Consider the following 26,644-nt stretch of genomic DNA (forward strand, 5'->3'; position numbering starts at 1 on the left):
CTTAACTGGATAAAAGTAGAACTCAATGTCTTCAGGAGGCTTCCCTAGTGACAAGTAAAGATGGTGGCAATTAAATAATTCTCATTCAACTTCCACAAGAGATAATGCTCTCAAGTGTTATACAGCAGAAAAACATCACCAAAATTTAAAAATGATCAGACTGCATCAGGCACATTGACCATTTTTAATTATAAAAACTAAAGCAAAATGGTTTGGTAGCTTTGATTTATTGAAAATCCAGTTGGAAAGAACCATAGTAAACCGACTTGGGGAATATTTTCAGCCTCTTTCCATGAGCGATCAGCTTGTTGGTGCAGCAATGATCTTCCAGAGTTCCTGCAAGGGGAGGGCAGATTTTAAAATTGAATCCTGGTCACTATGATGAAAATGTCCATTTAATAAAGGGAAGTCTTTAGTAAAAGAGATTTTTAAATGATAGCATTTAAACCACCATATTCTACCAGTAACATAAAGATTGTTTTAGGAATTGGGGAATTTCTTTGTTATTCTGAGAGAGTCTCATCTAACTGTAGTAAGAAAATATAATACTCTTGCAATATAAAAAGACATTTGGGATTCAAACAATTAAAAATGCCAAAATGAGATTCATCACAATTTCTCCATTTTAAGGAGTCTTAAGCACAATGTACTGTCGCTGATGAATCTTGTGTTTTTTTTTTTTTGTTATATGCTGTTACCCTTAAAGCCTGCAGGTGAAGAATGTAAAACAGCATATCATTTTCTGTGTAAAAAACTCATTTGCTAGGGATATGCTTAGTACATCCAGACATCAAACTTTTTAATTTAGAGAAACACTGAAAAGTAGAAACATTTAAATGATCTCAACTTCTATACCTGAGCTTGTCAACAGGAAGGTGTGCCTACCTTATAAGAAATACATATAAATACATACATATATTTGCTTTCATATAACATTCATGTAGAATTTGAGCTGGTTATCCATCTATAAAGGTGCATAATGCAAGTTACTATACAGATCAGTAATACTTCTAATAACAGGGAAGGTTCATGTAAGTCACATACATAATTTATAAACATTTGCTGCAAAAAATATTCATGCCAATCAAGTTTTGATTCAAATGTTGCCCAGATGTATTATTCAAACACGGAGCACCCCGAAATGCTGATAACACTTGGAAGGTCAGTTTTTTTTAAGGGAAAAAAGTCACCAGTTTCCTACTCTTATAATGGGACTGAACTTTATTGATGTAAGAAAAATTTTTCCCCTTTAAGACAAGAGTAAAACTTAGCAACCATTTCCTCTGTTTCTTGTAATAGCATTAAATACATAAGGAGGGTCCAATACATACTTTTCAATGAATGAACAAATGTACATTATAAAAGCAGGCATTTGACCATGTACTAAAATACCATTTGTACTTGCAAGTGTGTCACCTGTGCTAACCTCAGTGTAGGAAGCTATCTTTACAGCATGATCAAATGATGGACATAAAGTGAATAAGTGAATATAAGTACAAAGTAGTTAAATACAAGGCAGTTTGAAAGGAAAACACTAGCTTGGGGTGGGTCAGGAAGGACTTCATGCAGAAGGTGGTAATAGGGCTGCATCTTGAAGCCAAACAGGGATTCCATGAAGTAAGGAGGGAGTACAATCCAGGCATGGGGAATAGATAGTAGAAGGGCAGGGACAGGAGATGGAGCGCTGTGTGTTTATATTTGATTCTAGGGACAAGAGAGAGCCAATGTAGATGAATGAGTAGGCTTAGATATGGTCAGATTTGGGCTTACGGAAAATCACTTTGGCAATAGTGTGGTGGGCAGGTTAGAGTGGGGAGAGATTTGAGTTGGGGAAACTAATAACTTAGGTGAGAGGTGATGAGGGTCAAACTAAGGTGTAATTCTGAGACTTGGGGACAAAGAAATGGAAAGATTGGTCAGTTTTCCTGGATATATGGGGTGAGAAAGAGAGAGATGTTGATAAAGTTGAGATTGTGAATCTCAGAGACTGGAAGGATGGTGGTTTCTTCAAAAGAAATGGGAATGTTTGGAAGAAGGATGAGTTGGGAATGGGGGAATGAAAATGAGTTCTGGTTTACACATGTTGAGTTTAAGATGTTTCCAGTTTTTTTTGTTCAGTCATTTTCAGTTGTGTCTGACTCACTGTGACTCCATGTGGAGTTTTCTTGGCAAAGATATTGGAGCGGTTTGCCATTTCCTTCTCCAGCTAATTTTACAGATGAGGAAACTGAGGCAAACAAGGTTAAATGACTTGCCCAGGGTCACACAGCCAGTAAGTGTCTGAGACCAGATTTGAACTCAGATCTTCCTGACTCTAGGCCTGGTGCTTGTATCTACTGTGTCTATATACTACTACTAGTTATTCTCCAGTATACCCAGCATGATGTATCCAATAGGCAATGAGTGATGTTGGAATGAAGTTTAAAGCAGAGAATGGGGTTGGATATATGAATTTGGGAGGAACCTGCTTGGAAATGATAATCAAATCCACATGAGCTGAAGAGGTCACTGAGAAGGTGGAGAGAGAAGAGTTGGGAGGGGTCTAGGATAGAGCTTTGGGGAACATTCACATTTAGGAGACATGATATACATGATGAACTAGCAAAGGAAACTGAGAAGTGGTCAGACACATACGGAAAAACCAGGAGAGATAAGTGTCATGAAATCCCAGAGAGAAGAGAGTAGGAGGAAAGGATAGTCAATAGCATTAAATGTGTAAGACATGTCAAGGAGGATGAGGATTGAAAACAAAATTGATCAGATTTGGTAGTTAAGAGATCACTGTTAACTCTGGAAGAGCAATTTCAGTTACCAGCCTTCCTAGAAAACTGAAATTCAATTATTAGTTACTCTTTTAGCTTAAGGCTCTGAAGGTTAATATTATTATGTTAAAAAATAATACCTATGAATATACTTTAGGCTAATTATCAGATTAGTCCTTTAAAGACAGCAAGGTTTGTAGGGAAGGGGCATTAACATGCAGATCACTTTTCACTGGAAGAATATTAGCAAACATCTGAAGGTTGTGATGATGGTATCAAAGACCTCAGCTACAGTGGTGAGCCTTAGGTTGTTCAGAGGGTAAACAAACAGAAGGGTACTGGGTCCCTGGGAAGCTTTCTCTTCTGGGAAGGTGGAGGGGAAGCTGACAAAAAGGAGAACAGAGTTGAAAGGGAAAGGAGGGAGGAGGAAATGCCAAGCATGATGTTTGCATACTTCACAATTTTTACACCCTAATCCCTGGGTGCTACTATCAATGCAGAGGAAAAAAAAAACTTTCCTAAAGTACAGTAATTAAGAAGTTTCAGTTTGGAGTTTTTTTTGGCACATTCAAGTTTTTTTTTTTTCTGCTGACTAAACAGCTTAGTGGCAAAGCAATTAACTCAGCACATTACTGCTAGTTTACTAAATGAATGGCACTTACCAACTGCTCTATACGTTCATAAACAAGGAACTGGGGGAAAGTAGCTTCAATTGGCTCTACGATAAACTTCATTTTGCCATCTCTGAGTTTCTCTAGATCATTTAGGGAAAATCGAAAATGATTGTAAGCTTCACATGTAACGTCCAAATGTCTAAGTGTGAAGTTTAGTCTGGAAAAAACAAAGAACCATGTGTTACATTGAGGAATTTCTCAAGACATGCTTATCTTCTATAATACTTAAGAGATATTGCCAACTTCACTTCCCTGATCACTACCCCAAACACTATCAGCTTGAATATCAATGTCTTTATATGCCTCTTTTCCTTTTTCCCCCCTGTTTCTGGGATTATAGAGAAGTCAGGCTAGTAAGTTCCATATTTTTGAAAATAACCAGAGTTGATAGGCTGAAATTAAAGCTCCCCATTTAGATGGGCAGTTAAAACCTGTTTCTGGATAGTTACAGTTTCATTATTCCCTGGATCCTCTTTCTTTCTGATTTCTGGGCTGGGTCACAATAGACTTCAATTTTGGGTTAATAATTCTATTGCTATCTCTGTAAAATAAAGCAGCTCAAATGCCAACTGCTGACTCTCTTTGCTCAGTAAAATCCAAATTCACCAAACCTTTATTAAAATGCTTACGAGGTGAAGAGCTAAGGGAAAAATTCAAAGATGACACTGTGTACATAATGAGCAACAATCTTCTAAAAAAATTGGAAGAAAAAGAAAAAATGTGCATGTTCTATTAGAAGCATTGTAAGTACAATACTCTCTGCTTGTCTCTATTATATGCAGGTCTGAAACCAAAGCTTGGGTCATTTTTCACACCAGTGAAATTGCCCTGTTATTTGAAAATACACAAAGGCCATGTTCTGTATATGTAGCACAAACACCATGTAGATCAACGGCCAATGGAAATCAGCACAAATGAGCTTATTTCCTCAGGCACTAGGCCCCATACAGCAGAGACCTTGCAGGCACAATTGAGTCTGAAAACTGAAGTAATATAGTTGTACTTCAGACGCCCAGGGGGAAAACGCAGTGATGCTAAGGAGTAAAGAGAAACATTTTAAAGTTCACTTGACGGGAAAAAATGCTGCCAGAGTTATATGTATTTATTTCTAGAGTCTTTCACTTGTATCTCTGATGTATACACCTTATTTATTTGTTCTTTCCTATACTAAGTATTAGGAACTCAGAGAAGGGAACTCCATAGAATTATATTCTCCCTCATAGAATCCATATATATGCAAATACACACACACCCTGGTACATACATATACACACACTCACATGTGTGTGTGTGTGTGTGTGAGTGTGTGTCCATGGAGACAGAAAGACAGAGACATTTAAAAGGTTTAAAAAGCTAATTTTGGATATGTGAAAAAAACCTTACATATCATCAATGTAGTACACACAAAATGTAAGGCCAAACATACCTTTTCTCTATTGACAAGTAGATTGTACAAGCATTTTTCAAATTGTGAGTAATTCTGTAGAGTGTTTTAAATAAAGCATCTGTGAGGTCATCATCATAAAAAACTGCAAAAAATTAATAAAAAACAGTATATTACCACTTGAAAATTCTCATGCTCTTTAGAGTACTTACAAATGGTATATGGAAACAGTTCCCATAAAAATGGAAATATACAGTCTTTTTTTAGTTTGAAAATAATATGTGGAATTTTTCATATTTTTTTCTTTTTTATATTTTTTTCCAGTTATATACAAAGAAAATTTTTAGCATTCATTTTTCACAAGATTTTGAGCTCCAAATTTTTCTCCCTCTCTCCCCTCCCCTCTTCCTAAAATGGTAAGCAATTCAATATAGGTTATATATGTGCAACATGTAAAACATATTTCCACATTAGTCACAGTTGTCAAAGAAGATCTAGACCAAAAGGCAAAAAAAAAAAAACCCATGAAAATAATAAAGTGAAAATAGTATGCTAGTGATTTAGATCTTCAATCGATAAATGGTGAAAGGATATGAACAGGCAGTTTTAAAGCTATCTACAGTCGTATGAAAAAATGCTCTAAATCACTATTGATTAGACAAATGAAAATTAAAACAACTCTGAGGTACCACATCATACCTATCAGATTGACTAACATGACAAAACAGGAAAATGATAAATATTGGAGAAGATGTGGGAAAATTAGAACACTAATGCATTGTTGGTGGAGTTGTGAACTGATCCAATCATTTTGGAGAACAATTTGGAACTATGCCCAAAAGGCTATAAAACTGTGCATAACCTTTGATCCAACGATACCACTTCTAGGTTTGTGTCCCAAAGAGAGCATAAAAATGTGGAAAGGACCAGCATGTACAAAAATATTAATAGCAGCTCTTTTTGTGGTGGTCAAGAATTGGAAACTAAGGGGATGCCCATCAATTGGGGAACGGCTGAACAAGGTGTGGTATATGAATGTAATGGAATACTATTGTGCTATAAGAAATGATGAGCAGGCAGACTTCAGAAAAACCTGGAAAGACTTACATGAACTGATGCTGAGTGAAATGGGCAGAACCAAGAGAACACTGTACACAGTACAGCAACACTGTGTGATGACCAACTTTAATAGACTTAGCTCTTCTCAGCAATGCAATGATCTAAGACAATTCCAAAAAACTCATGATGGAAAGTGTTATCCACATCCAGAGAAAGAACTATGGAGTCTGAATGCAGATTGAAGCAGACTATTTTCTCTTTTTTTGTTGTTTTGTCTTTCTTGTGGTTATTCCCTTTGGTTCCAATTCTTTACAACATGACTAATTTGGACTTATGTTTAATGATTCTACACGTATAGCTTATATCAGATTGCACACCGTCTTGGGGAAGGAAATGGGGAGAGAAGGGGAGAAAATTTAGAACTCAAAATCTTATAGAAGTGAATGTTGAAAACGAAAATAAGTAAATAAAAGGAAAAAAGAAAAAAAAAGTGATTTAGAGCACTACTTTAAAGAAACATACAGTCTTTAAAATTGAAATAGTACCTCACTGCGCCACAGAATTATCCTGTAACGTTCAATTCTGGAAACACCTCTGTAATCCAGAAAACCAAGTACAAGAAGTCACACTATACTAAGCATATGAAAAATCCTCTGTATGAAGTAATGTTTCCTTACCATCTGCTGCCATTATGATGGTAGTATGAGCATATAAGTCAGAAATTTCTTCTTCAGACCAACTAAAAGGGACTTGAGGATCTACCAAAAAAAAGGGAAAAAAGGAAGAGAGCATAGTGATTTCAAATTCCCCATTCTTATACCTTACCATCAAAAATATAAATCAAGTTCTCTAGCAAAAGAAGACAAAAAAAAGTAGTAGCAAGGACCCACAAAGGAAATTACTCATTTCGAAGTGAGAAAAGGCTGAGAAGTCTACATTTGAAATCAGTCCCGAAGGTGCTTTAGAAAATTCATCCATCTGCCAAATAGCTCTAACTCTTAACAGAGAGGAAGCTCGAAAGAATTGGATTCTAGTCCTGGTTCTTCTCTTAAATATCTATACAACCTTGGGCAAGTCATTTGATCCTTCTGGCTCTCAGCTTTCTCATCTGTAAAATGTAATGACTGGGCAAGGTTCATTGATTAATTCAACAGTTACCCAGTAAGTACAATGTGAAGAGCATGGTGATACCAGCAGGGGGAGATACGAATATGATTAAGTCTGGATCCCTTTCAGCTCTTGCTATTCACCTCCAAATTGTGGACTATGGGCAATCACTTTTCTCTTTCAGTCACCTTGTTCCCACATTTGTCTTTAGTAAATCTAGCAAAGATGACAATTGTTTCAAACTATAGCAGAGCCTCTGATTGCTTATTCAGGAATAATTTCTTTTTTTCCAAATGTTTGTCTTTTTTTAATATCTTACTTTTACATCATATCCATTTCCCAATGTATCTCTTCCCCCTCTCTCTCCAAAACAGCCTTCCCATTTAACAAACCATAAAAAAATAAAAAAAACAGGAATAATTTCAAAGTAAATGATTTGATACTGAAAGAGCTGTCAGTTCAAAAGCCTGAAGCAAATATTTAAAATAACGAGGAAGCAAACTTACCAGTGCATAAGTCATCTTTCAGCCAATCCAGTTCTTTAACCTTAATTGTACCTCCTATTGGGCAAAAAAAAAAATCCCAAATCACATATTAAAAGTTGGGAGAGGGGAGCATAATACATGCAGAAAACATCTTCCTGAAACACCATGAGCTGAAGAAATTTGAATCTAATAACTAGGAAAAATATCTCTTTTCCACTTAGCTGGTAGGATATACCAAAGAAAATTGAAATCTACCATCTACAATCACTGTATAAAGATTTTTTTCCACTATTAAAAACAGTCTGAATGGTGTGATTTCATTTTACCAATAAACAAAACAAAACAAAAACCAGATTTAAAAAAACCTTCTCACACAAGTGCAAGATATCAAATGAACTTTACCTTCTGTTGCAGTCAGGTTCCTGTTTAGGGCAACATTCCGTTGGCACATAGTCAGGAGATCTTCGCCAACATCTGAAAGTACATGTTTTAACATTTTTTAGTATGAGAAAAGTAACATTTTATGTTTTAATGCTTTAATTTTGGGAGAGTCTTAACATTAAAGACAGGAATAAAATAAAATTATAGGAGAGGACCATCCTATTTTTATATAGGGAAAGGGCACTGAAGGTACAGAAAAAGTTCTCCAGTCTAATTTCTGAAATCAGAAGAGATAACTCAATGACCTTAATTATAATTCTTGGTTTTTCTGAGTGTAATGAAGAACTATCATGGTAGCTACACTAAAGAGAGCGGAGGACAGCCCAGCGTGGGCCACGCCAGGACAGACCAGACCCTGAATCAGTCAGCCGGAACAGGCCTTGGGGCCATGAAACAGTGAGCTGAGGCAGTTACCAGACTTCTCAACCCACAAACGCCAAAGAGCAGGTTAGTGGGAAACTGTGGGATTGGGTTCAGAGAGGTCTGCCCACCTGCTCTGGGGGAGGAGGAGGTCATGCAGCGGTGGCAGTAGCAGCAGCAGGAAGCTCCTGAGGCTGCATCCAGAGCGCCAGCGTCAGCGGCTTCCTGAGTCCCTGGCTCACATGGTGGGAGGAATTTAACAGAAGATCAGAGTGGGAATGCAAGGATTGCTTTGTGGGCACAAAGGCAGATTCTCTTGCTGTGCCCCTGCGTGGATCTGAATTGTGGTCCTGGTTGGCGGTTCTTGGGGGAGGAGAAGCGCTGCTGTGACAGAGCCTGGGGTGACAGTGGAGTAGAAGTAGCTCTGAAAACAGCAGTGCTTGGATCCTAAAGCTTGGGACAAAGTACTCTCTACTCTACAAGCGTCATATGCTGACAAACAGCTCAAGGGTCAAGTAGTTGACTGGGAACATGGCCAGGCAGCGAAAATGGACTCAGACTCAAACTCAAACTCTAGATTCCTTTTCTGGTGACAAAGAAGATCAAATCATACAGCCAGAAGAAGTCAACAGAGTCAAAAAGCCTACATCAAAAGCTTCCAAGGAAGATATGAATTGGGCTCAGGCCACGGAAGAGCTCAAAAAGCATTTGGAAAAGCAAGTAAGAGAAGTAGAGGAAAAATTGGGAAGAGAAGTGAGAGTGATGCAAGAAAACCATGAAAAACAAGTCAATGACTTGCTAAAGGAGACCCAAAAAAATACTGAAGAAAATAACACCTTAAAGAACAGACTAACCCAAAGGGCAAAAGAGCTCCAAAAAGCCAATGAGGAGAAGAATGCCTTGAAAAGCAGAATTACCCAAAGGGAAAAGGAGGTCCAAAAGACCACTGAAGAAAATACTACCTTAAAAATTAGATTGGAGCAAGTGGAAGCTAGTGACTTTGTGAGAAATCAAGATATTATAAGACAGAAACAAAGGAATGAAAAAAAGGAAGACAATGTGAAATATCTTATTGGAAAAACCACTGACCTGGAGAATAGATCCAAGAGAGATCATTTAAAAATTACTGGACTACCTGAAAGCCATGATCAAAAAAAGAGCCTAGACATCATCTTTCAAGAAATTATTAAGGAGAACTGCCCTGATATTCTAGAACCAGAGGGTAAAATAGAAATTGAAAGTATCCACCAATCCCCTCTTGAAAAATATCCCAAAAAGAAAACTCCTAGGAATATTGTTGCCAAATTCCAGAGCTCCCAGATCAAGGACAAAATACTACAAGCAGCCAGAAAGAAACAATTTGAGTATTGTGGAAACACAATCAGGATAAAACAAGATCTAGCAGCTTCTACATTAAGGGATCGAAGGGCTTGGAATATGATATTCTAGAGGTCAATGGAGCTAGGATTAAAACCAAGACTCACCTACTCAGCAAAAATGAGTATAATGCTCCAAGGCAAAATATGAATTTTCAATAAAACAGAGGACTTTCAAGCTTTCTCAATGAAAAGATCAGAGCTGAATAGAAAATTTGACTTTCAAATACAAGAATCAAGAGAAGCATGAAAAGGTAAATAAGAAAGAGAATTCATAAGGGACTTACTAAAGTTGAACTGTTATGTTTACATTCCTACATGGAAAGATGATGTGTGTAATTCAGGAGACCTTTCTCAGTATTAGGGGAGTTGAAGGGAATATAGGCACAGAATGAGTTGAACATAAAGGGATGATATCTAAAAAAATAAGTAAAAGAAAATGAAACAAATTTAAGAGGTGAGAGAGGAATATATTGAGAGAGGGAGAAAGGGAGAGACAGAATGGGGTAAATTATCTCACCTAAAAGTGGCAAGAAAAAGCAGTTCTGTTGAAAGAGAAGAGGGGGCAGGTGAGGGGGAATGAGTGAATCTTATTCTCATCGGATTCAACTTGAGGAGGGAATAACATACACACTCAATTGGGTATTTTACTCCACAGGAAAGTAAGAGGAAGGGGATAAAAAAAAGCAGGGATGATAGAAGGGAGGGCAGATGGGGGAGGAGGTAATCAAACACATTTGAAAAGGGACAGGGTCAAGGGAGAAAACTGAATAAAGGGGTACAGGATAGGATGGAAGGAAATATAGTTAGCCTTTCACAACATGAGCATTGTGGAAGTGTTTTCCATAATGATACATGTGTGATCTATGCTGAATTGCTTGCCTTCCTAGGGAGGGTGGGTGGAAAGGGAAGAGGGGAGAGAATTTGGAACTCAAAGTTTTAAAAGCAGATGCTTAAAAAAATTTAAAAAAAAATTTTTTTTTGCATGCAGCTGGGAAACAAGATATATAGGGAATGGAGCACAGAAATCTATCCTGCCCTACAAGAAAGTAAGGGGAAAGGGAATGGGGGGGAATGGGGTGAAAGAGGGGAGGGCTGACTGGGAAACGAGGCAATATGCCATCTTGGAATGGGGGGGAGGGTAGAAATGGGGAGAAAATCTGTAACTCAAAATCTTGTGGAAATCAATGTTGAAAACTAAAATATTAAATAAAATATACACAGAAAAAAAGTGAAAAAAAAAAGAAATTCCAAGATGGCAAGTGATCCAAACAACCCTCTTCTATTAGATTCCAAAATACAAAAATTTGGGCAGGAAAAATGTCAGAACTTTCTTAAGTTAAAAGCAACATGTTGAGGCTTTGACTAAGAGTCAGAAGAACTGGGTCTTAGACCCAGCACGGTCATTAAATAACTATGTGAGGTAAGACACTCTCCTTGTGTGTGTGGGGAGGGAAGTTTACCCATTTATAAAAGGAGATTGAATTAGATGATCTCTATGACCCTTCCAGCTCAAAAATGCTATGATTCACCTGGAAGAGGTACAGAAACACTTTCTTAAGAGACTCTGAAATAACCTGAAAACTCTGCCTGCTCAGTTTAATATTATAGATGTGGTAAAAAGAAAAATTAAATGCAATCATCTTGAATGGCTGACTCAAGATTGTGGTTTCACTTAGCTAACTCTTTGAGAAGTGAACATTTGTTATATATAGAAAACTGGGAAGGAGAGGCTAGTATATATGAACTGTTCATCATAGACTTCCAACCATGATTAATTCAAATTTTGTTATAGGAATTCCTAGTTAAAGGGTTGCATGATTTTAAGATCTTTTCCCCTGTCTCCCTTTGGTAAGGAAATGTATGTATTCCTTTCTCCCTCCTGCTCCTGCCCCCTCCATTTCTCTGGCACTTGTTTCCTTTCTCGGTTGTTAGGAGAATGATAGGAGCACAGGCTTCCCACAGTCCTAAAAGGGTCCTGTTTCTGTCTCGTTTTGATCTAAAGCTTCAGGGTCACTTTGACAACAGAGATCAAAATCAAGTTGGGGAATGGGTAAGGGGGTGGGGAGAGAGAAAGCCAGGGTAATAAAGAAAAATCAATAGCTTCTTGCTTTCAATTTTCAATTTGTGTACACACTTTAAGAATACTGCTATTTTACCTCAAATAATGAAGACACAAAGTACCTGTGCAGTAAACAGTCTTAGCAACGGTTGCTGTGATGATGCTGGCAATTCCGGTGCCAGCCCCAAGCTCAAGCACAGTGCAACTTCTGAACAGGTCACACTGGAACAGGATGTAGTCAGCTAGAAGGAAAGCTCCTCGCCACACCTTCAGGGCACAAGGAAAGCAAAGGGTCAAGCTTTAAGGAAAGTTCTAAGATGCTAAAGGCAAAATACAAAAAAACACACCTACCTGTTTGCCAACATCTTCCAGAGGGGTGGCCATGGTGTGCTCTGGCAGAATGGAAAACCAAAACAAAAACACCCACAGTGAAATGAGGACCGAACAAAACCATAATGGCCTAGGAGATGTTAGAATCAGATTTAAACTGCCATTTTAAAGAAGGATCATATGTTCTTTGAAAGGAATAGGTGACCAAATCTAATTTTAAGGAGAAAAACAGTCTTGATTTTAAAAAGTTAGGGTTTTTTGCTCTTCATTCACAAGGTAAGTACCCAACAGGCAAGAATAACAGCTCTGAATTTTAAAAGTAGACATATCCTGAGCTTATTACTATGCTAACAAAGGCGGCAATTAGTACCTGATGCAAGGGTAATTTTAAAACTAAATAGCACCCCTCCTCTCATCCTATACCCCCAAACTATTGGCCACTAGCAACTTAGGTTAGATAAATTTGTGAGTGGTAGATAAAGCAACTAAGTGCACATTTATTTTTAATAGAATACACTCTTTCAGAGGGACTTAAAAATTTTAATTCAGAAACATAACAGTCAGAACCCTAGAGAGGCAGATTTTAACACTGCTTCCCACACTTGAGGCACACTTGCTTTTTGAGACTTTTAAGTCATTAGGCTTTATTGAAGGAATACCAGGTATACTGCCCTGCTTTATATTCCCTTTATGCAGAGGTCTTCTAAATCTACACCTCCAGCCTTAACTTCTCTCAGAATCTTCAATTCCACCTGGTTACTTACTGGACATCACTAGCAATCCCCAAGCCAGTTAACAACTCTGTTTGTATCAATAGCATCTCATTTTTCCAGGTACCGAGGCTCAAGAAAATAAGGTGATCACATAACCAGTTAGTGGAAATTGATCAAATGGGTCCTTGCATAAAGGGCAAGTGGGTAATGTGCCGGACAATGTCTTTACAGCCTTACAGAAGGCATGGACAGTTTCTGAATGGACAATTCTTGCATAGTTACCTATTTTAACCATACTGTGGTGGATATTTTCTTGTTCTTCTTCATTGAAATTTTCTGCTCCCTGGGTTAGAATTTTAGGATGTATCTTATTTCTCGATGGCTCTTTTTGTTTTGTCTCAGAGAAAACCCGTGGTCTTCTTGCCACTTCCAAGTCACCATCATTATCTAATAGAGCTTCTATTCTCATACAAGGGCTGGTTTGAGTTTCATTCTTGTTCAGAAAATCTATACCATTGCTATTCTTGCTGCAGGAATCCTGAATACTTCTGTCATCCTGTTCAGTATTTTCTTTTTGAATGTCTTTTTGTTTTTTATCCTTAACTTGAGTATCTTTCCAAGAATCTCTGTTCCACAGAAGTTTGAATTGTGACTGAAAAACTGAAAGACAAAAGACACAAATATGAGGCAGGAAGATCCTTCTCTTGGAAAGTGCTAACTTCCTTACTAAGATATTTGAAAGTCTAGTTTGACAGAACTAAATAGAAAGCCTGGAATAACAGCATGCATGCCCACAGGGTTCACCTCAGGTGAATCACCTGGAGGATAGGTTCAGCATTGACTAAACCCTTTACAATTGGATAGTCAAAAACTGACATGAGTTTTAATGAGCAAGTACAAGGTATTTAGATGAAATCAAACAAAACAGGATCTACTTAATGTAGGAAATTTCGGAAGAGTAAGTTCAAGAGTATATCACTGAACACATCTTGCCATAACCCATGATAATGACATGCACAAACAAGAATGTAGCATACAGGAACCTCAAAGCAATGCTCGAATTATATTCTATAGTAGTTAAACCTCGATAAAGACCCTGGCCAGTTCAGGGCTCCACAGCTGAAGAGGGCTGAAGAGGGCTTTAGATCAGAGATTCTTAACCTTTTTTGTGTCATAGACCTGTTTACAGTCTGGTGAAGCCTAGAATCCCCTGGGAGTCCATGGATCCTGGGTTAAGAACTCCTGCAATTTGGATGACAGCCATGGGATGGATGTTAAAAGGTTAGAATTTAAACTTTGAGGAAAGTTCAAAGGAGCTATTTGGGAGAAAAGGTTAAGGGAAACCTAATCCTAGTCCTAATCTATATTTAGAAGGCAGAGGCCAGTAGTTCTTTATCTTCAAAGACAATAAAATGATAAGGGATCTCAGAAGTCATTTACTCCAAATATTTTCCAGATTGGAAAGCTGAGTCCCAGAGGGGTTAAATGACAAGGTCACTCAAGTCATAAGGAGAAGAGCTGGGATTTGAGCCCAGGTCCTCAATCCTGGGTTTCTTCCATTGCACTATACTTCTACCTTAGCAAGAAAAAACTTGCCATTTTCTTACTGAAGAACTCACTGTGTTGCTAATTAAACAACTCCACATTCTTTCCTTTCCCCCAATCGGTGTTAAGAAAAGGATCTATGATTCTATTCTTGGGAGTGGGCTGGTAAATCAAATCCAAATGGAAAACAAACACATGAGATCAGTAATTCTGCCATGAACTTTTTTGTCCTTACCAGGTTGGCCAACAGCATTCAGACGAACCATGAGGTGCCTTTTGTTTGGGATATTTAGATGCACATCAGACAGCACGGTGTCACTTTTAAATGTAATTTCTTCCATAACTTCCTCTTCTTCTGGGTCCACCATTGTGCAGTGTTGCTATTAATTTGTATAAGAGCATCTAGAATGAAAAGATAACCCCTTAATGAAAGGCTGTTGCAAATGAAAATGTTTCATTACCCACTTAATACTTACCAAAAGACCCTTAGAAATATGTCTTTGGGTTGGTTTAGGTTTCTTCAACAAGCATTTATTAAGGGCTCATTATGTGTAACAAACAGAGAGGTGTAGAATAGTGGTTAGTAAGCTAGCCTGAGAGTCAGGAAGACCTAGGTTCAATTCTGCCTTTGACGCATACTTTTTGTATGACCCTGGGTGAGTAATTTAATCCTAGCAACCTGGAGAACTGTTTTAAGATTATAAGTTACAGAACAGGTGCTGAACTGCATTGGGAGAGGGAGTTTATTTATTAGGAGTTCCCCAGACCAGTGAAATGACAGGTCCAATCTAAAAATTTTGTGTAGCACACAATGGTAGGCACTGGAGATTCAAAACTAAAACAAGGTCCTGGCCCTCAAAGACATTACAATTAGATGGTGGTATTAAGACAGGTATACAAATAAATATAAAGCAAATTAGGGTATTAAGAGCATAAAGGGATTATAATCTATTTTGAGATAAGATGACTGAGATCATGTATTTTGTACAATGCAAGTCTGTATAGTATGCCTAATAAGGGTGTTTAATCATAGGAAGGGTATCTAACACAAAACATATGCAAGAAATGTTACTACTTGAGATACAACCCAGCCAGGGATCCATCTGGTTCTAATCATTCTAGACCAATGATTCAGTTTAGGGATATTACTCAGACCCCTCTTTTACTCCTCTTCCCCTGCCAGCAGCAAAAAGGGAAAAGGAGAAATTTCACCAGTGCCTGTGAACAACTTTGGTAAAAGTATTCTTTTTTTTTTTAAGGGGGTGGAAGGGAAAAAGAGCTGAGGGGGTTGTGTGTAGAATTCATTTATCCTTTAGCCCATGTAACTGAGAGCTGGTGATAGAGCATGTAGCTCCTTTTCTTATAAATATTTACATTTTGGGTTGTAGAAGCCTAAGAGAAGCTTGTGAAGGCACTTTGTTAACTGAAAATGTCCTGTATTCTTCTAAGGGGGCAAGGGAAAGAAAGGGAATCTAAGACACCACCATGCTTATAATTTTCCATCTCAAGAGGACCAACGTGGCTTGCTTCTAACACCTGGACTTCAAGTTTAAGTAAGCAGCTTTACTAGTTACTGAGTGTGTGTCCTTGGGAAAGTCACTTCCCCTCTTCTTCAGCAGTTTCTTCAGCTGTCAAATGAAAATAAATAATACTTCTACTGCTTTCCACACAGGTAGAGTTGTTCTGGACAATGTGCTGTTAACTCTAAAAACATTATGTTTTATAGAACCCGGAAAGTCCCTCCTCACCTGCAAGTCTCTTTCCCACCTAAGTGCGAGGACCTAAATTTCTATCATAAATCAAGGAATGAAAAAGCTGGAAGAGACCCAGGGGTGGGGGAGGTCATGTAGACCCACTTGCACTTGAAACATGAATCCCTTCCACAGAATGACTGACACAGAACCATTCAACCTCCCCTGGAAAGTCTCCAGTAAAACTGGGAAGGAGCCTATTATTGGGGAGGAAGACTTTTGAGCAACCCTAAATATTAGGGATTTTTTTTGTGTATATGTGTGTGTGTGTGTGTGTGTGTATACATACACACATAGACATATATGTGTGTATGTATAGGTATATACACATAATATATACATACGCACGTGTATGTATGTATGTACACACACATAGCCCAAATCTGACAATCAGTTCCTCAATGAAAACACTGTTTTATACCTGCTGTCTGCTTTTAAAATGCAAAGCACAGGGAAGGATAACACCAGAAGCCACTAACAGAGGTTAGTTAGTTAACCAGACCACGGTTTGGGAGGTGGGTGGAGGGTGTTACAATCTCAGAGAAGGTATACAATGTTACACTGTACTAGACAATCAATTCTTTTCTGGGGGCTTTTCCTACTTTGGTAACACCCTTCAATACTAGCACCAGAGTCTGCAACAGAAGAGGCCTTAGCAAGCGTTTGTTAAATAAAGGAATGAATGAATGAGAGTACTAGGCACTGGGGTGAAGAGTGTGAGGGTGGGGGTCATGGGGTCAAAGGCAGGATTGTGGACACATAGGTGGACATTCAGACCGTCCCCCTACACCCAGTCATAGAAGAGCCCATCCGTGGCTTCCGCCCCGCCCCCCCACACCAAATGCACGCGCCCGCCTAACCGCCAGGACCCCGACACCCCGAGGAAACACCAGGAGTGCGCGCGCGCACGCGCACGTCATCTCCCCTCTGACGCCCCCCCCCCCAGTTCCGGGTCCCCGGCCTACCTAGGGTCTGCCCAAGGCTTTCCCCTAGCACGTCCCCGATATTCCGTGCTCCCTAAGGGACGCGCCCCTTCCTATGTCTCGACTGGAGAAGGGGAGGCTTCCCCGGCTGCCGGGGCGAGGCTGAGTCCCCGGGAACCCGCCGACCGTCCAGCCCACTAGTCGGGGTAAGCCCGAGCCGCCTCCTCCCCCTCCGCCATGTTCGGCGTGCGCGGCCACGGCGTTCCTCCCCCCAAGCCTGGGAACGCGCCTGCAACGACCGCCAGGGGGCGCTTTGGACGGGAGCGAGCGCCAGCCCGGCGCCGGAGAAGAGAGAAGGGCTCGTGGGCGCGCTCGGCCACCTGTGCCTATGCCCCGGGCCCCTCGGGGGAAGCTGCCAACCCTGTCTTTACCATGGCGCTGTCAAATGCGTCTGCCCCGTGAAGAGCCTGTGGCTGTGCAGGCCCTTCCCCACTCAGACCTGCCCCTCCCCCCAGCTCGTCCCGCTCCTGGCAGAGGCAGGACGGGGGCGGGGAGCACAATAAGGGCTCCCTGAGCTCGTGATAGGCGTGAAGCTAGATCGCAAAAGACGTCTTCTTACCTCCCTTTTGCGTATTTCTCGTGTTTCTTCTCGTCCCTTTCGCCCTTCTTTCCTTCTCTTCCTTCCCCTTTTCCTTCCCTTCTTTTTCTTTCTTCCTTCTTTCTCTTGCTTTCCTTTTTTTCACTTCTTCCTTTTCCTCGTTGTTTCTTTCCTTTCTCTTTTCCTCCTTTCCTTTTTATCCCCTTACCTTTCTCTTCTTTTTATCAAACCCTTTGTTTCCTTTTCTTCTTTCTCTTCCCCCCTTTCCTCCCCTCCCCTTTCCCTTCCCTCTTTTTATTTTTTTTCTTCCCTTTTTGGCCTTGACCTCAGGATTTTTGATTTCACATTGATTCCACATCTGCTCTCTTGACACTAGCTGTGTGACTGACCGTCCGTGGCCAAGTCACTTAACTTCTCTAAGCCTTTATTTTCTCATTTGCAAAATGGGGGAGTTGTACTTAGAGGGCCATGAAGGTCACTTTAAGACTCTAAATCTGCGATCCCATCCTCCTTTCTTCCTTAATTCCTCTTCCTTTCCTTTATCTTCTTTTCTTCTTTATCCCCTTAACTTTTCTTTCTTTTCTTCATTTGTTTAAAATGGTGCATTTTGTCTTTACATCATGGTCTTTGGGGAGTGCCAACTCTTCTCTGCGTCAAGTATGCAAAAACTCAGACCAGTTAGGTGGTCAGTAAATAAGTGAGGCAGTTTATTCACGGTTCAGGGCACCCCGCTGTCTTTTTGTGCAACCATTCCCTAGGAGGAGAGTTACAACGAGAGTTAGTTAGACACACTCCGGAGTAGGTGTGTAAGTAGGTACATGGAGCCCTGGGCAAAACCATAGGATTGGGCTCTAGCCTGCAGCGGCAGGCTGTTGGCCTGACCCCAAGCCAGGGTTATCTGTAGTAGCCAAACTACAGAAAGGAAGTGTTGAAAGGAGATTAAAAGAACAAAGTTGCAGCCTTGTAACTATTTCTGTCCAGGAATAGGGCCACTTGGAAACTGCTGGTCAGACCAGGGTAGGGACCCAGAGTCCCCCAGGGGTTGACACCTGCTCCCTACCTTGTAACAGTAATAGTTAAACAGAAACATCTTGTGACAATGTATACAATATTTTTTTCTAATTGTACCCTGCCTCTACTGGGTGCGGAGAGGTTATGTTTTATCAATTCCATAACACTGGGGTAGCTAGATGGCATATGGATAGAGCCTGGAGTCAGGAAGACCAGAGTTCAAATGCAACCTCAGATACTTACTAGCTGTGTGACCCTGAGCAATCATTAGCCCTGTATGCCTGAGTTCCCCGTCTGTAAAATGAGCTGGAGAAGGAAATAATAAACCACTCCAGTATCCTTCCCAAGAAAACCCCAAATGGAGCTGTGAAGAGTTGGACATGACCAAAAAATGATTGAACAGCAACAGAAATAGTACCTTCAGCTGGTTTTCCAAATACTGAGTTCGATTTTCTCTTTGACAATCTCTTGTTAGTTCTTGTCATTTCGGCAAGCCAACTTGTTGCTAAAGAAGGGCTGTCCCACTGATATCTCCAAAAACTGAATTTTTTTTTACCTTCCTCAATAGAATCAGGTCTGAAAAAGCTGGAAGTAATCCATGATATATTCTAGTTTGGTCCCCATATTATATGAATGATAAAACTGTGGCCTGGGAATGGCAGAGGGAGAATTCAGGTGTCCCAATTCCTCTAGCCTCTTGCCCTTTGCATTACACCAGACTTCCTCCCATTCATTACTGAGCTCTACTGTCCCTTGTATTGCTCATGAGTTGTTTCATGTATGTTAATTATCTCGTCAGCTTAATAGTCCTCTGGTTTTGCTTTTTAATGATAGATACCATTTGGAAGATTAGGACTTTAAAGGGCCCTCAAGTCACATAGCTCAACCTCCTCATTTACAGAAAAGGACACAGGTCCAGGCAGATGATTGACTAACCCAAATCTAATGCTGCATTGCCCTACCGGAAGCCTTGCTCATTCGTTACAGGAACCTGGATAGTGAGGGCCCCAATCAACTGCTTCATCTGATCACTGTCAAATTCCTGCCTTCTGCTCTCCTTATTCCTGTAGTTCAGAGTATTTGTGCACTGAAGTGAAAATTTTTCCCTTTACTCCCTCTCCCTTAACTCTCATCCCTATCTACACCACTGTTGTTCTTCTACAATTCATAAATTTAGCTTTCCTCCTATTCTATTGTGCAGCTCTGTGATGTCACTCCACTGTTAACAGATTCCCTTTCATCCTAGGTCTTTTGATGTCATGCTAATTCCATCTTCTAGGAATCTGGGGAACTTGACTTTTCCCAGAAAACACTGCATCTCTGGAACCCCCAGTCCATGATACACCTTTTATGTCTCCCAAAACAGTGAGCCAGGAAGAGGAGGTCGCTTATTTTGGCTTTCAATTGTTCTCCAGACCCTGCCTCTATCACCTTCACTTTTTTGAAGTTCCTTCCATTCATTTATATCACCATTTCCATGTTGCAGTCATCTATTAATATCTGAGACATTCTCCTTTCTATTTTAAGGAGCCAGTACCTGGCTCACAGTCTCCCTCTCTATTTCTACTCTTGCCCCACCTTCATAATTGGGGATTTCAATATGCATGCTTTTGTCCCTAAAAATATCCTGGCCTATAAGTTCATCAACTTACTCAGCTCCCCTGCCTTAATAGCTTCTCTTCATTTTAACCACCCGCAGGGTCGATTGCATTTATTAAGTAGTACTAGTCAGGGGGATACAAATATAAGAAGTAAAACGATTCTCATTGCCAAGGAGCTTACATTCTCATGGAAGAGGCAACAAGTACAGAGTATCTCAAAAGTCTTAGATTTTTTGGACACCTTGCATGTATGTATGTGTATGCAGAAGAAATGTAAAGACTATGAATACAAAGTAGTCAAATATCGGTAGTTTGGGAGGTGCATTATTAAGGGTGGGGGCCACTTGGAATGCTCTTCAAAGGTATGCTGAAATAATAATAACATTAATAACAATAATAACAATACTGATATAGCTGGCACACATGCACATATAGGCATGTGCTTTAATGCTTGCAAAGTGATTTACATGATAACAAAAGGGCTTTATAGTTATCTCATCTGATCCTTACAATAACCTTGGGAGGTAGGTACCCTCATTTTACAGATGAAGAAATTGAGTCACGCAGAGGTTAAGTGACTTGCCTAGGGTCACATAGCCTGTAAATATCTGGGGCTGGACAGGAATTAAGGTCTTCCTGACTCTAACTTCAACATTGTATCCATTTTACCACCCTGAGATGGTTATCTCTGATCTTCACCAACAACTCTATGAATTATGTGCTACTCTCCCATTTTGTAGTCAGGAAACTGAGGCTGAAAGAAGCTAAGTAACTTGCCCAGGGTCATACAGTAAGTGTTCAAAGCAGGATTTGAATGGGTTTTTTAAATTTGGAATTATGCAGGGAAAGGTACTAAATTGTCCATATCTTTTGACTTAGCAATTCCACCTACTAAGCACACACCATGAAAAAGTTAAAGACACAAACAATGATCTCTAATAGAGAGAGAGAGAGTATAGAAAAAAGGCAAGAACAGAACAACTCTAGGATATATCCACTGGCATATTTAGAGCATGGGCCAAGTATTTTCAACACATAATAGCAAGCTAAGTGGCATAGTACACAGAACATTACACTTAAAGTCAAAGTATATGGATAGTTTAGTACCTTTTCTTGCATAATTCCAAATTTAAAAACCCTAGCAATTGGATCACTTCACAGTTCCGCTAACAATGCATTAATGTGCCTTTCTTTGTACAGCCCTTCTAACATGGACTATTTCCATCTTTGATTGGGCTATTGCTAGGCATCTTGACTTTTTGTCCTGCCACTAGACTCTGGTGACTGTGGAGGAGAGAGTAAGGCTGATGACTTTGGACAGCTCTGCCTCACGTAAATCCAATTCATTTCAAAATCAAGTGTTACACACAGGTAACATCGACTACGCCAAGTATAAGACAGGTGGAGATACGGGAGGACTGTGAGCAGGTGTTCTAGTACAAGTTCATTCTTGAACCAGGCAGACAGGAAGACAGATACGGAATCATAATAAGGGGTTAAATAAGCTTACTTTATTCTAGTCCATTCTTCTCAAGAGGGAGTTGCTGATAATGGGAACCCCAACTCCTACAACTTTCCCTAATCACCCTTCTTGTAGGTGCTGGTGAGAAGGGGGTTTGGCAATAACCCTTATGTCTCAATGGGGCCAGTTGAGACAGGCACAGCATTCCCCTTAATCCCCCAAGCATCAATGGGGCTAGTTGAGGAAGTTACATGCATTCCCTTATGCATTACCCAAATCCCAAATCCCCACTTACTGATGGGCAACAGACAAAGAAGGCATATTGCCAACAATAACCTCACAATTTTACATTATCTCACCCCTACATCTCTCTGCACAGTCATGGTAGAAACTGTTTTGAACCACAATCATGAGAACTCATATCTATCACCTGGGAACTAAAAATTGTTATAGTCATGGATACTGAGAACTAAACTCTTAAGAAGGAATAACAAAATCCTCCTTACATCAAAGCATCACCCTTATGATGTCATTGGTCCACTTTGCGAATGAAGGATGAACAACAATCTGTGAGTAGGGACTCAACTAGCCACTTCAAGTTTTGGGCATGCTGCTATTTCTTCTTCTCCTTCCTTCTTACTTCATCACATGTGGTCTGTTTGTCCATGCCTTATATGTAGGTGCTCTGTTCAAAGGAATATAATTTTTGGTCATTTATACTTTGTAAAATGGCTTGGGGCTTGGGGGCCAGAATTTTTTATAAATTCCTATTTTATCATTCCCCCCACCAAAACCTGGGGCAATTAACTCTAGTTTGTGTCATTTTCATTTATGATTTCTTGAAGTATAGCTCTGAAAAAACAGGCTTTGAAAAAGCCCCTTGTGATTCAAATGGAGTTACTTTTCTATGCCTTTTAACCCAAATCACTCTGGCTTTCACTGAATGGCCAACTGTAGATTCAAGCCCAACCCTCTCTTGCTCGTTGTTTGGGTTTTGACAGCTGAGAGTTAGTGTAAATAGCACTTGTTTTCTGTTCTGGCCAGAAACTCTCAGGGTCTTCCTTGCCCGGATTGATTTCTTTTGTAACGGCAAGCTAGGCCATCTTTTACTTAGCCCTTAGTCACTGAATGGGCTTTGCCTCAGACAAACTTAGACCTGAGAAAGACCCTAGCTTAAAAGGATAATGTCTCCCACTGCATCCTGGGCCATTGCCAGTAGTCTTGACTTTTTGTCCTGCCACTAGACCCATATGACTCTGGAGGAGAGAGGGAGGCTGATGACTTTGCTCAGCTCTGCCTCACTTAAATCCAGTTCACTTGAAAGTCAAGACATCTGTACTTGTGATGTCATTGGTCCTCTTTGGGAGTGAAGGATTAACAACAAACAATAACAATTTCCCTCTTTGCTAGTTTACATGGAGTTGAAATGAAACCTTAGTTGTTTTAGTTTGCATTTTTTGTCTTAGAGATTTGGAAAACATTTTCTTGTGGTCATTTCTAGTTAAAAAATCTTTTTAAACTGCTTATTCACATTATTTAGCACCTATCTATTGCAGAATAGCTCAGGAAGGCAATATTTTGCTGTGTGTCCCTGGGCAAGTCATTTAACCTCTCTCTACCTCAGTTTTTTTAGCTGTAAAATGAGGAGGTTGGACTAAAGGTCCTCTATGGTCCCTTCTAGCTCTAAATCTGTGATATTATGATTTAATATATACTTGATGGGAAGGAATTTAGAATGTTGAAAGAGAAAGCACTCACATCCCTGAAATAGTTTGGAGGGATCCAAGGTCAATTCTATTTCCTCTAAGATACTGCACCTGCTATTCAGGAAATTTAGCTACATGTAGTATAGCATAGGCAGAGGAGTTAGGTCTACTTCAGGTGTGGATGGTAGGGCAGGGATATGTCATCGCATAGATTTACCTGTTTTTATTTTTAATAGAAAAAAAGTTCATATCACAGCACAGTTTACTTTTACTTTCTAGTTATAAACCTATTGACCTAGTGAGACCCAATTAGAATAAATGATAAAGGTTTTGGAAGTAGCATTTGATAGATAGATAAAGCGTTTATTAAGTTCTTGTTATGTGCTAGGTACTTCAGATAAACATTTACAAATACAAGCAAGGAAGGTAGTGCTTCCCTTTAAGGAGTTTACATTCTGATGGGTGAAGACAACCCCTTAAAGAGAGCTTACTTCCTTCTTCCCCTCTCCCTGTTACACCTGGGGGTATAGTTTAGAAATGGCAGTGGAAAGAGAAATTTCTGACAAGATAAAGCAAAAAGTTCACCTTAGGTACCTCATCATTAATTGTGTAAGTTTGGCTGTTTCTAAGTATTTGCTTGCTTTTCTTTCTACCCTAGAGTTGCCCCAGACCTTTTTCACGCCTTTTGGGCTCCCTCTGTTTTAGCTTGTGTTCAGTTTCCACGAAGAATACAGATATTAATTAATTTACCAACACCTCTGTTACTTTCGGCACTTCATGTCCTTACCTACCCTGTAATTTATGTTGGCAAAAGTAATTTCCTCTGCTTCGTGTGGCTCCAAACCTATATATCTTTTTTTTTGTTGTTGTTGTTCAGTCGTGTCCTATTCTTCATAAGCCAGGAAAGGTTTTCTTGACAAAACTACAGGGTTTTGCCTTTCCCTTCTCCAGTGGATGTCTGTATGTCTTGCCTCTCCTTAAACCTGATCTGTTGCTCTGCACTGCATATTACATACATCTTCCTAGAGCTGTTCCTAATTCACACCTAATTCACCCAGACTAGGTTTTCCTCACTTTGAAGTCTATTCTCAATCAATCAATAAACATTTATTAAGAGGTTACTATGTGTGGTGCATTGTGGTAAGCTTTGAGGATTCAAAGGGAAGTGCAGACTTGGGCCCTGCCCCTAGGAGCTCCGATTCTAACAAGAGAGACAACATGCAAGCCACTGTGTACATATAAGACACAAAATATATTGTAAAATTGATTTTAATTCTATTTTTAAGGCTTAGTCAAGCTAGATTTAATATCCTTCTTTGCTGTAAGGTTTATTCAGGTAACCTCAGATCACTTGGAGCAGGTTGGTGGTCTACACAGGTCTGGAGTCAGGAAGACATCTTTCTGAGTTCAAATATGCCCTTACACACTTATTAGCTGGGTGCCACTGGGCAAGTCACTTAGCCCTGTTTGCCTCAGTTTCCTCATCTGTAAAATGAGCTGGAGAAGGAGGTGGCAAACACATTCTAGTATTTTTTGCCAATAAAACCCCAAATGGGATTATGAAGAGCTGGGACTTAACTGAGGGTCACTTGTCCCACAGTTCTTGTAACTTGTATTTTCACCCTTGTAACTTCACCCACCACCTACATCCCAAGGAACTTGCCTAAAGGTCAAGCTTTTGTCTTGTAATTTCTTCCACCTTTGTAACCCCACCCATCAATCCTATTTTCAGAGAAACCTGATTAATCTGAAAGGTCAAATCTCAACTCCCATGCCTGAGAATATGCCTTATGACTTGAATCACAAGTCTTGGCTGTGGTTAAGGGATTTCAGAAGGGGAAGTTCAGATAATGTAATCTCAATTCGAACTCTGTCATTGATAGCCAATCAGAAGAAGATAATCTATGTAGCTTGAAATTTTGCTCTGTCATCTTGTTAATTTCCTTTTTTCTGTAATTTTTAAAATTTTAAACTCAAATATAAAATGATAAATGAAAAAAAAATTGACATGCACACAGCAGGCCATAAAAGAAGATTCAATATGAAAAGATAAATTTCCATTTCAAGAAAACTTATATAATAAATAGTACACATTGTTTTTAAAGCTGCCCAGCTTTGCTTCCTTGTTTTTTTTTGTTGTTCTCTGCTGTATACTTTTTAACTTTATTTCTTCCCTACCTCCCCTTCCTCCCCCCAAACCAAAGAAGGTTACAATTAAGTGTGGATATATATACATATACATAGATATGTACATATATCACTTACATATACATAGATATGTACATATTTCACTTACATATACATTTTAAAGACTGTACTATGCTTATTTCCACCTGTCATCGGTTTGTCTGAAGGTGAGTAGCATCTTCATAGGTGTAAGTCTTCCCGTATTTTTCTAAATTAACCAGCTCATCATTTCCTACACTACAGCAATATTCTAACCTAATCATATCTTATCTGAGAGATTGTCTATGAAAGTCCCACCCCCCTCCAATTTTTCTGCATTCCTTCTATTCTTCTCTACATAGGTTTTATTTTTTGGGTAGGGCAATTGGGGTTAAGTGACTTGCCCAAGGTCACACAGCTAGTAAATGTGGATTTGAACTCAGGTCCTCCTGACTCCAGGGCCGGTGCTCTACTCACTGCACCACATAGCTCCCTCTACATAGGTTTTATTTTATACAAGAAAATTTTACTTTAAAATAATCAAAATTATCCTCCTTACACTTCAACAATGCTCTCCCTTGTAATATACTTTAAAGTCTAAAACTGCTGTAAACTTCCTTTACATCTTTTTTCTTGGTTTCTTTGAAGTTTCTGACTTTTTGCTCTTCCAAATGAACTTTATTATTTTTTCTAACTCAGTAATTTTTTGGTAATTTAATTAGGATTACATTGAATAGACTAGTTAGATAACATTGTCATTTTAAAAATTGTATTGGCTCTACCTACCCATAACAATAAATATTACTTCAATTATTTAGATCTGAGTTTTTTTGTATAAAAATGTTTTATGTTTATATTCATATAGTTCTTGTGTCTGTTTTGGCGTGTATTATGCTCAGGTATTTTATACTGTCTAGGTATTTTACATGGTCTAAAACAATATTAAATAATATTGCTGACCCATAGTGTAGTTTCTCTGTTTTTTTACTTTTGATTAAATTCATTTTAACTTTAACTTTGTCTGAGATCATGATTACTATCCCTGCTTTTTTCATAATAAATTTTACTCCTGCCCTTTATTTTATTTTGTGTGTATCTCTCATTTTTATAATGTTTCCTTAAAGCAAC

General features: G+C 39.3%; 1 protein-coding gene across 1 annotated transcript; it reads right to left on the bottom strand.

Annotated features, from left to right (window-relative positions):
* Positions 1-210: 210 nt before the first annotated feature.
* On the bottom strand, positions 211-17,230 carry METTL22 (methyltransferase like 22). The gene is made up of 11 exons (XM_036738485.1): positions 17,015-17,230; positions 14,534-14,700; positions 13,036-13,413; positions 12,062-12,102; positions 11,833-11,977; positions 7,874-7,945; positions 7,493-7,546; positions 6,557-6,637; positions 4,863-4,965; positions 3,425-3,593; positions 211-336 (listed from the first exon to the last, which is right to left on the bottom strand). Exons 2-11 carry the CDS (start codon positions 14,664-14,666, stop codon positions 301-303), a joined length of 1,212 nt encoding a protein of 403 aa, XP_036594380.1. The 5' UTR covers positions 14,667-14,700; positions 17,015-17,230; the 3' UTR covers positions 211-300.
* Between the last annotated feature and the right edge of the window lie 9,414 nt (positions 17,231-26,644).

The sequence above is a fragment of the Trichosurus vulpecula genome, chromosome 9, assembly GCF_011100635.1.
Source record: "Trichosurus vulpecula isolate mTriVul1 chromosome 9, mTriVul1.pri, whole genome shotgun sequence".
NCBI classification, from domain to species: Eukaryota; Metazoa; Chordata; class Mammalia; order Diprotodontia; family Phalangeridae; genus Trichosurus; species Trichosurus vulpecula.